The following is a 10,244-nucleotide window of genomic DNA, read 5'->3' as shown; positions in this document are numbered from 1 at the left end:
AAATTAGAAATATTCACATCTGTAATACAAAAAATTCAAAAAGTACATTAAAAAATATCTATTTAGTATGAAAAAATATCATAATGCTTAACAGAAGAAACATCTACGTATATCAACTTACTCTTATTAAGACGGATTTCAAAGTCCAATTCATTAAAAAATTGGCAGAAGTTGGCTGGACCGTTAGTTCTCTAGCAGAACCGCAAACCTAATATATATAATCACACTTAATAATTAACAAAATGTTAACTAAATCATGACATGTTAACAAGGCATTATTATTACACTTATTGTATGTACTTTTCTACACCTAAGATTCTTTTTGTACTTTGAGATAAAAATATATTAGGCTAGATTCATCTATTGTTATATACTAAATAAACATATTCTGTTATTTGAAATAAAAAAATGTGGTTAAATTTTTAGAAGACATAATTGGTGTAACAATGAGTCAAAGTTGAATTAAGTAAAGGATAAGAAGTTTGATTACTGCATTTTAATTTCATTCTTCAAAATAAAAATATTAGTAAATAAAGTGCATTATTCTTATATATTAAGTAGAGTCCAATATGCCGTTATAAAAAAAAGAGCAGTTAATTTTTAAGTTGTGCTAATTTAATATACAAAATAAAATAAATACACTTGCCATTTTTCTTAGCTAAATCAGCTTCAAAGCTCTTATAAATGACCATTCATATGAGATTTTGCTGAAAATGTAATGCAATGAGTGAAAGGCATGAATGATTTTCTTTAAATTTAGTATAACATAATTTTAATAATGTAATATATACCTGGTTGTGCTGGAATTAGGAGAATAGGAGCCATAACTACAGCTTCACCAATAGTAGTAAACTTTCCAGAACCATCTTTAGCCACAACAACATCAATCTTAGTTTCATTCACATTTCCACCTTCTAGAAGCTTCCTATCCTTAGCAGAAACCCATGAAGGGAACCCTTTCTTCATTGTTCCATATTCAGCAAACACCTCTTCTTTCTTCAAACTTGTCTTCACTTTCTTCAACATTGCCAATGAGTTACTAACATGATGTGATATCTCAATCACTTTCTCCTCTATCAACCCTCTCACAGCATTCCCATTTTTGCTTTGTGAGAAACCATCAAGACAAGTGTACAAATTTGTCATTGCCCCACTTAGTAGAGTTTGCAAATCTTGGTTGGAAGATGATGATGATGATGGGTTTTTTGAGAGATCAAGAATGGTGGTGTTGAGTTCTACTATGGTGTCATCAAAGAGTTTGAGACAATCATCTAAGGCTCTTTTCTCAATGGTGTTGAGAGTGTTTTGGAGATTCTTGATTATGGTGGTGCAGTTGTTGGATGAAGATTTGACTTCATGGACTGTGTGGTTGACTACTTTGGAGATTATTTGTGGCATTGTTTTTGTTTCAAGGTTTGGGAATGTGGATAAGGTTGAGACACAGAGATCAGGGTAGAGTGTTCCTTTGCATTTTGAATGTGCTACTAATTGGATATGGTTTTGGAAATGGAGATGTTTTTTCCCTTCTTGTGGTGTTGTTGATTTGAAATTTGGTGTTTGAATGAAATAATTGAGATGTGTAGCTAAAAAGATCAGTGCAAAAATCATGGATAGGATTGGTATAAAGGGAAAACATGGTGATTTTTTGAGGTTGTTCATTGTAAAGGGCTTAAGAGGAAAAATAGAAGTGGTGTAGTAGAAGCTTTGGTTAAGGGTGTGAATGTGTGGTTGTGTAGGGTGCTATATATATGGGAATATGGGGAATAAATAGGGTGGTTTTGGGTTATTGTAAAAATGAAAAAAGAAAATAGTATTTGAATTCATTTTACTTATACACACTCAAAATATAAAGAGAGAAGAATATCATGCTTTTGTGTGTAAAGTTGAGCATAGCATTTGATGCTAAAAAGGAAAAAATAGAAATGTGTTGTTTGAGTTTGAATTTATCTGTAGATTATGTCAGAGAGATGGCATGAAATTTGACCCTTTTTCAATTTATGTTAGTTTTGTCAAATAGGATCATAATGTGACATGGATTTTAAATGCTGTCTAAATTAATGGCTCTTAAAAGGATGGAATGTGTGATTATGTGTGACACCTTTTAATCACTTTGGCTCCTGGTTTAAGTGTTGCAACTATGCAGCTAGGGAATGGAATGAAATTTGCACCCAAAGCATATGATTTGATTTTCAACTTTGTTTCTATCTATTGTAAATTTTATTATTTTACTTTTGTAGTGCAACAATCCTACACAAAATTATAGTTTAAGAGACTGAAAGTAAGAAAAAAAACATCAGAAAATGGAGAAAGAAAGCAGAATTGAAGGGATTGAAAGTAGAATAGGAATGCTATATATCGACCTGTAGTAGTAGTACTATGCTGTCACACACAAAATAGAAGAGGAATACTATAATAATTAACCTCCTACTACCACAATTTTTGCCCTAAGCACTTCATATTCGTAACATAGCAACATTCTGAATGCATCTTCATTTGTTAAAAAAAAATGCTAGTGTTTACAATTTTACATGATTTGCAGATAACATTTTTAATGATATTTTGAATGAAAGCTGTAATAGAGAAGATCACGATATATTCTGGTTCAATTCCAACAGTAGGATCTACATCCAATCTCCATCACAAAAAATGTAGAATTTTCCACTCTAAACAAATTCAAGTTACAATTATCAATTCAAGCCAAATACAAAAACAAATTTACTGATGAGAGTGAATTACAATTACAATTCTATGTCAATAAAAATTAATAACACTAATGCTTATATATCAACCTATAGTACTATGCTGTTACATACAGAACATAGAAAATAATATATAAACCGCAACTAACCTATAACAGCCATACCAGAATTACCAAACTCAGCCTAATCTTTGCTTAGTACTAACATGCAAAAATTGCTGCTACCACAATCTTTGCCCTATGCACTTCATATTTATAACACAATAACTTTCTCAATGCATCTTCATTTGCCCAAAAAGAAAAAGGCAGCTGGTGCTTAAAATTTTATTTTATTAGATAGAGATATTTTATAAAATTATCGCATGATTTTGCAGAAAAATATGCAAATGACAGTTATAATGATATTGTGAATGAAAGCTGTAATAGAGAAGATGAACATCACGATATATCCTGGTTCAATCCCAAAATGGGATCTACATCCAGTCTCCACCATAACAAATGGTAGAACTTTTCACTATAAACAAATTCAAGTTACAAATACCAATTCAAGCCAAATACAAAAACAAATTTCTCAAATGCCACACATGGCTTTTTCTTGACGTTCTCACATCCTAGCATGACAGAAATTGATACACACTTTCTAAGCTTTCTCTTTCTTATAAATAGAATAACTCATATCAGCTATCCTAAAATAGAATGAAATGATGAAGACATGAAAACTCTTTTTTCTTTTAACATTGCAAGTGTGTACACTTTGTGCCTATTTTTGACAGGCTGCTCCAACTGTATCCTTATCATTGAAGGTGCTCTTGTTGCATTTTGATTGATCTATCGGTCTTAGCGAAAATCTGTTCTACATCATCTACTTCTACTTTTGATTTTGTATGAGGATGGTGTCTTCCATGAATTCAGCTTACGTATTGATGCAGAGACCACACCTCGTGAAATCATTCTTGACCAGGTTCCCTTGCTCTCCAAATTGAGCCTACTCCAACTTCACTTCAATTTGTTTCTTGCTGCACCGAAACAAACACATTAGAACAACTCATACAATTTTTGCTTAGCACACATTAACTCAAATCATAAATGTTTGGGATCACAAAGTTTATTAGTTTCTTAATTCAACAGAATTAATAATAAGAAAATAAACTTATACCAAATCCAACAAAGGGCACGAGCAAGCAAGCAGGAGCAACAGGAAGAAAGGTAATGAAAGGCCTTCCATTTGGGTGTAGGACAAGGCATGGTGCAAAAGTAGCTAATTGAAATAAGAAAAAAAAGAAGAAAAACCATTAGAATAGAAAAGGTAAAAAATGGAAGGGAAAGATTTCATCATTCTCAAGGTATGATCCTTGAATTAACAAAACAAGCTTCAATAGACAGAGAAGCATCCTTACAAGAATGGAGGTGCACAACCGAACTGCATTAAATTGACAAGTCCCAGAAGAATCATTAAATGTCCCTATACATGAAGAACAAAGAAGAATAAATTAGGAATAAAAAGGATCAAAATTTGGAAATAAAAGTAAGATTAAGTAGGAGAGAATGAATATGATGTAGGAGAAGATGAAGTGGGTTTGGGATATAGAGAGATAGCAAAAGAGTTACCTGTTTTAAGATGTTGACTCATTGCCAATCCGTCTCCTATCAACTTCAATGTGGGGGATGTGGGAAATGGATGGCCAAATGTGGGGGTCCTTCCTCTCTATGCCTTCACCCAACAACCCACATTCTCTGATTATGAGAGTCTCTAAAGAGCCAGGCACCCTTATTATGTTCTCCAGCTTAGGGCAACCTGAAATTATTAAGTATAGGAGGGACTGTGACTGTGACACCTCCAGAGATGTCAAATTTTCACATCTTTCAATTCTCAGATCATTGAGATTCGGGAACGGTGGCAATGCGAAGGATGTAAGCGAATCACAGCTGTTCTTTATTGTAAGATACGTTAGTGAGTGATGTTGTTGGTGTTGCATTGGGAATTCTACATTCTTGCAATCCTTGATTGATAGCTCTTTCAATGAAGGGGGCAAAGAATCCCCTGGAAATGATATGGCTGTTGAGCACTCTGAGATTCCTAAACAACTGAGAGAGGTTGGTTGGGTGTGGGTCATGGCCTCAAACACATACTCCACCTGCTGCTCTCCATTAACCCATAGTACCTCCAACATGGAAAGTGGTAGCTCCCGCATTCTTGCTTCTTGTTTGCCATCTATTGTTAATGAGCGTAGGATGGGAGCTCTTGGCAGATAACAACCAATCTCCTCACATTCTTCAATCCGAAGCTTCTCCAAAGAGGGAAGGAAAGTGGGCAAATCTCCTCTTAACTTAGGACAGTGCAGTATCCAAAGTGCTTCAAGTTTCGGAAATGGTGCATCATCATCATCATCACATTCATATGACTCCCATTCCTCCCAGCAAGGCATTCTTTGAATAATGAGAATTTTAAGGGATCGGAAGGGTGTCTCCTGATGCTGATGAGTTCCATCACCCTTATAGAATGACCCACCAATCTTCTTCACCTTGTCGAGCTCTCTAATGATTAGACTCTGCAGAGAGGGTAACTGTCCAAGTGAAGGAATCACCCAACAATTCCTGCATCCACTCAGCTCCAACCAAGTCATGTTGTGGTACCAAGACTGCCCTACCCAATCCGGAAACATCGTACCTCTGTAACACCTGATGAATAGCGTCTTCAAGTCTTTGTGAGGACGTAATTTGTCAAGTACATCTTTTTCAGTGTGGGAATCACAAACCTCACTTTCTTCAAACGATGACCAACTCAAAAATAAACCATTCAGGTGTATTTTTTCATCCATCCTTGCATTCGATGCTTCACCACTATTCTTAACATTCTCTAGTTGCGTAATCCACAATGACCTATGAAGATGTGTTAGTCCTCCCAGTTCTCCAATCCCATTCTCTTCATGTTTCCCCACAATATAGTGACTTAAAAATTGCAAATCTTTTAATTTGCTCATCTTTTTTGGCATCTCTTCCACCAAAATAGAGCCGAAAATATCAAGATGACGCAAATTCACAAGATTTTGCATCTTGCTAGGAAGCTTTTTAAGATTTCTACACTCTCTCAACTTCAAGGTTTGTAAATTGTACAAGCAACTTAAAGACTCGGGCAAAGTCACGATGGATGTGTCTGAAAGATCCAAATAACGCAAATGGATCAATTCACCAATTGAACGATGCAACAAGTTTTCATCATCTGAAAAAATTTTAAATGACAAAACTCGTAAGCACTTCAATTGTTCTAGTAAGTCACAAGGAACTACTACTCCCTCTGAGAATTCATGATATGTATCCAAATTGACTTGCAGCAATGTCCTTGCATGCTTTAAACTATCACATACTTCCAGGATCTTTGAGACTGAATCCTTCTTGTGCAAAACATATGACAAATGACGAGTTTTGATATCATGCTTGAGTACATTCTTGACTTCAAAGGTTCTAAAATAGAACTTTTCACCATAGAATGTTGCTAAATCATGCACCAGATCGTGCATTACAAATGAAGTTTCATAAGAAGGTTGAAAAAATGATCTTGATGCTAAATCACTAAAATATTCATAGCCAACTTCTTCTAAAGTGCTTCCCCCCCTCGGCTGTTGCAAAAGACCCTCGGCCATCCACAATAACACCAATTCATCTCTATCAAATTCATAGTCTTTGGGATACAAAGAACAATAAACAAAACAACGTTTTAAGTGCGAAGGAAGGTGGTAATAACTGATCCTCAAAGCAGGAATAATTTCAATTTCCTCTTCAGAAAATTCCCAAATTTCACTGTTCAAAACATTTTTCCAATCCTTTTCATTATCTTTGGACCTTAATAAGCTCCCAAGTGCTTGAGCAGCTAGAGGTAATCCCTTGCACTTTTTAACAATCTCTCTGGCAACTTTTTCAAAAGCTAGACGCTCTCCAGAAAGAAATGCATGATTTGCAAACACTACCCAACAATCTTCATCATTCAACGCACTCAAATTGTAGGCTTGATAATGAAAACCTTTCACCATGTTTGCAATCTTTTCGCTACGAGTTGTCACAAGGATCTTACTCCCCTCACTTCCACATCTAAAAGGAATCAGAAAATTTGCCCAAGCTGTGTAATTGTTACTCCAAAAGTCATCCAAAACAACCAAGAATTTCATCCCTGTTAGCTTACTCCTTAAATGTTGTTGAGCTGAGTTTAAGCTATTCATATCACAGCGACTAGAAGTTATTTCCTCTATTACAGTCTTTGTCACTTTAAGAACATCAAATTCTTCCCCAACACAAACCCATGCATTGATATTAAATTTTCGCTGCACTCTATCATCATTAAAAACCAACTTAGCCAAAGTAGTTTTTCCGATCCCACCCATACCCCAGATAGGGATGACAGATAGTTCACCATCATTAGTATCATCTAACAACAATTTGACTATATCCTCCCTGTCTTGGTCCCTACCAACAAATACATCAGACTTTTGAACAAGAGATGTTGATTCGATTCTCCCAGACATGTTCTTGGCTACAATCTTTTCTAGACGAAGGATATCTTTGTGTTTTGCAATATCGTCTAGTCTAGCAATGATGTCTTCAATCCTAGTAACCATCTCCCTATCTTGCAAATTGAGAAAGCGAGACAGGAAGTTACCTGGTGGATCCTTCTGAGTGGCAGCTTTGGTGGCGACTTCATCCAACAAGTCATCAGCATCATAGACAGCATCTTGGAGATCTTCGAGCCACCTCTTGACAGCAGGGTCAGTGATCTGCTTCTTCTCAGCATCATTCAGCACAGCTTCAACCACATTCAGAATGGTCTTCAGCCTTTGAAGCAGCTTCTGGTCAACCTTCTTTCCTAGCATCATATTGATTATGGCAGGATCAGACAGCTTGTCAAAAAGAACATTGAGAAAAGAAGAGAGAAAAGCTCCTCCAACAAGTTCAGCAGCCATGTTCACAAGAGCAAGAAAGTAAGAAAGAGTGAGAGAAGTTGTGTATAGTTTGCACTGGAATTCAAAAATTCTGACGAACACAAAAGGGTAAGAAGGAAGTGGTAGGTTGCAGGGTAGTTTAGCCAAGTATATGGTGTATTATAAATTGACTTCAAAATTGAGATGCTTATTGGTCTTCTGGACAAGTTCACATGATGCTTCTGGGTCCTTTCCTCGAAAACAGTGACACGTTTGAATGCTTTAATAAAGTGTATGGTCCACTGCATCCTGTAGCCAATAGAGTGATGTTTGCTTCCATTATTAAGTTGAAGCAAAAATTCTTCTTTTGTTTTTACATTCATTCACACATTTCTTACTTTTTTATCGAAAAAGTTACTTTTATTTTCTAAATGGAATCCAAATGTATTGAAATGATAAGTATGATGTTGCATCATGGGGACACCTGCTTTATACAAAAGAATAAGGTTTAATTTGTGTTTAAGCAAATTTTGATGCTTTCCACATTTAACCAAAATCACGCATTGGTAACTATTTTAGTAACAAACTGCAGCATGGATAATAATGAAGATGCCCTTGTAATACTATCTATATAATCAACAATCTAACATATAGAGTAAAATATATTTTTTGTTTCTAAAGTCAGCAAAAATTTTGAATTTATCTCTAAATTTTATTTTATTTTAATTTTATCTTAAAAGTTTTCAATTTGCACCAAACATATTTTTTATAGTTAAATTTTCAATAAATTTAAGATTAATATAAATATAATGCATAAAAATTATGCTTAATTTGCTTATTTTAAAAGTTGTTCCTATAAAATTGTTATCGAATTGGTCCTAATTATTTTGAAAAATTAGCCGCTAAGAATATTTGATACAAATAAAAAAATTTTTGGACAAGATTAAAATAAAATAAAATTTATGGATATCTTTAAAATTTTTGTCAAATTTTAAGACTAAAAAATATAAATTTTTTTTTTTGGTAATAATAATTTACTCTTTAATAATGTAACTTTTTGACAGATCATGGCAGGTGATATCACATTTCTCTCTTTTTTATTTTTATCTCATCTTTTGTATTGGCCTTTGTAAGCCCTCTTATTTAACCCCCCAAAAAAACCAAACTATCCATTCCGTGCATGGTGTATCTTATTTTTTTTGGTAGACATGGTGTATCATATATTCATTTTAATTATTATCTCGCTTGCTTTTTAGAATTGGGCCTTGGCCCAATATGCTGTTACAAGGCAAAGACTGAAAAAAAAGAAAAGCAGTAAGTTTCACCTTACCTGTTAAGTTTGTGTTAATATTTTGTTGTGCACTACCGTGAAGTTGATTTATTGTCTTCTGTATTTTGATATTTGTTTAATTAAAGGAAATACCTTGTCCAAAAACAAAGAGAAAGAACTAAGTTAAATAGAAATCACAAAAATGAAGAAAATAATACTTTATTGTCCTTAGAACACCACAATGGATTTTAATTTTATATCTCCCAGATAACCCAATTTTATCATCATGCAAACCAGAGGGAGAAAAATGCAATTACAAAAGAACTCGGGGGTAGCAAATGCAAATTTTCTCTATATTCTAATATTTGATAGTATAGCATCTTCAAGTGTATAATGAGTCACAACTCACAAATCAATTTGAAATAAAAAACACTTATTAGATTTATAAAGAAAGTATCTATCTTTACTACTTCTCTTTTTTCTCTATATTTCTAATTAAAAAACATAATCTAAACGCACTCTAAAACGTGTCCATGTTGAAAGTTTGGCTCCAACTTGCTTTATTGTTTTTGTATATCTCTAATGCTCTATAGTTTGTTAGAACATGATGAGTGTAATGCACATATAAAAATCTCGATACTTACTGGCCCGTTTCATCTAAGCCGAGATTGCATTGCTAACTTATAATTAAAGGCATTAAGTTCATATATATATAATTATTATATTCTTTAAGAACGAAGGTTTCCAAATAAAACTTTGCATTCTCTACTACTATCTAAGGTTTGAATTCTCCTTTAATAATTCGTAGTCTTACATGCTTAACTATTGGTCATTCATCCCCATAGATATTTCGAAAATGATAAGACTAACGAGCCCCCTTTTAAGAAATACAAAAAAGTATTAGTCTTTATGGTGACATAAACCGAAAAAAAAAAAGGAATCGTTAAAATNAGAAAATTAAAAAATAAAGGTTATTAATATATAAAACATATATCACATACATTATTATTATTATTATTATTATATAGTAAACTCCATCCCATACTAGAGGTTGAATAAGATATACAAATTAATCAAAGTATACAACACAATTTTTTGAAATAAAACTGTGGCTACTATTACCTAATAATCTGAGTTAGGTACTGTAGATTATTATATAAAATATATGATAAAGTCACGGTTTATTTTAGCACCTAGGAGCAAGTTGCATGCACGAAATTAAACTACTTGTTTCTGGGAGTGATTATCTAAAGAAGTTGTTCATTTCACATGATAATATTAGAAATATAATTATTTATGTAATTATTTATTAATTTATATTTTTAAATAAGTAATTATTATAATATAATATTAAAATATGTATGAT

General features: G+C 33.4%; 2 protein-coding genes across 2 annotated transcripts; both read right to left on the bottom strand.

The window, feature by feature from the left end:
• LOC107626188 (pectinesterase/pectinesterase inhibitor 3-like) lies at positions 710 to 1,790 on the bottom strand. Its single transcript, XM_016329007.2, has one exon. It carries the CDS (start codon positions 1,657 to 1,659, stop codon positions 757 to 759), a length of 903 nt encoding a protein of 300 aa, XP_016184493.1. The 5' UTR covers positions 1,660 to 1,790; the 3' UTR covers positions 710 to 756.
• LOC107626185 (putative disease resistance RPP13-like protein 1) lies at positions 3,145 to 7,901 on the bottom strand. The gene is made up of 4 exons (XM_016329001.2): positions 4,307 to 7,901; positions 4,096 to 4,160; positions 3,855 to 3,956; positions 3,145 to 3,714 (listed from the first exon to the last, which is right to left on the bottom strand). The coding sequence occupies exon 1, from the start codon at positions 7,648 to 7,650 to the stop codon at positions 4,312 to 4,314; it is 3,339 nt and encodes a 1,112-aa protein (XP_016184487.1). The 5' UTR covers positions 7,651 to 7,901; the 3' UTR covers positions 3,145 to 3,714; positions 3,855 to 3,956; positions 4,096 to 4,160; positions 4,307 to 4,311.

The sequence above is a fragment of the Arachis ipaensis genome, chromosome B02, assembly GCF_000816755.2.
Source record: "Arachis ipaensis cultivar K30076 chromosome B02, Araip1.1, whole genome shotgun sequence".
NCBI lineage: Eukaryota > Viridiplantae > Streptophyta > Magnoliopsida > Fabales > Fabaceae > Arachis > Arachis ipaensis.
Note: the sequence above shows the minus strand (reverse complement) of the source record. Positions and strands in the feature narration are given on the sequence as shown.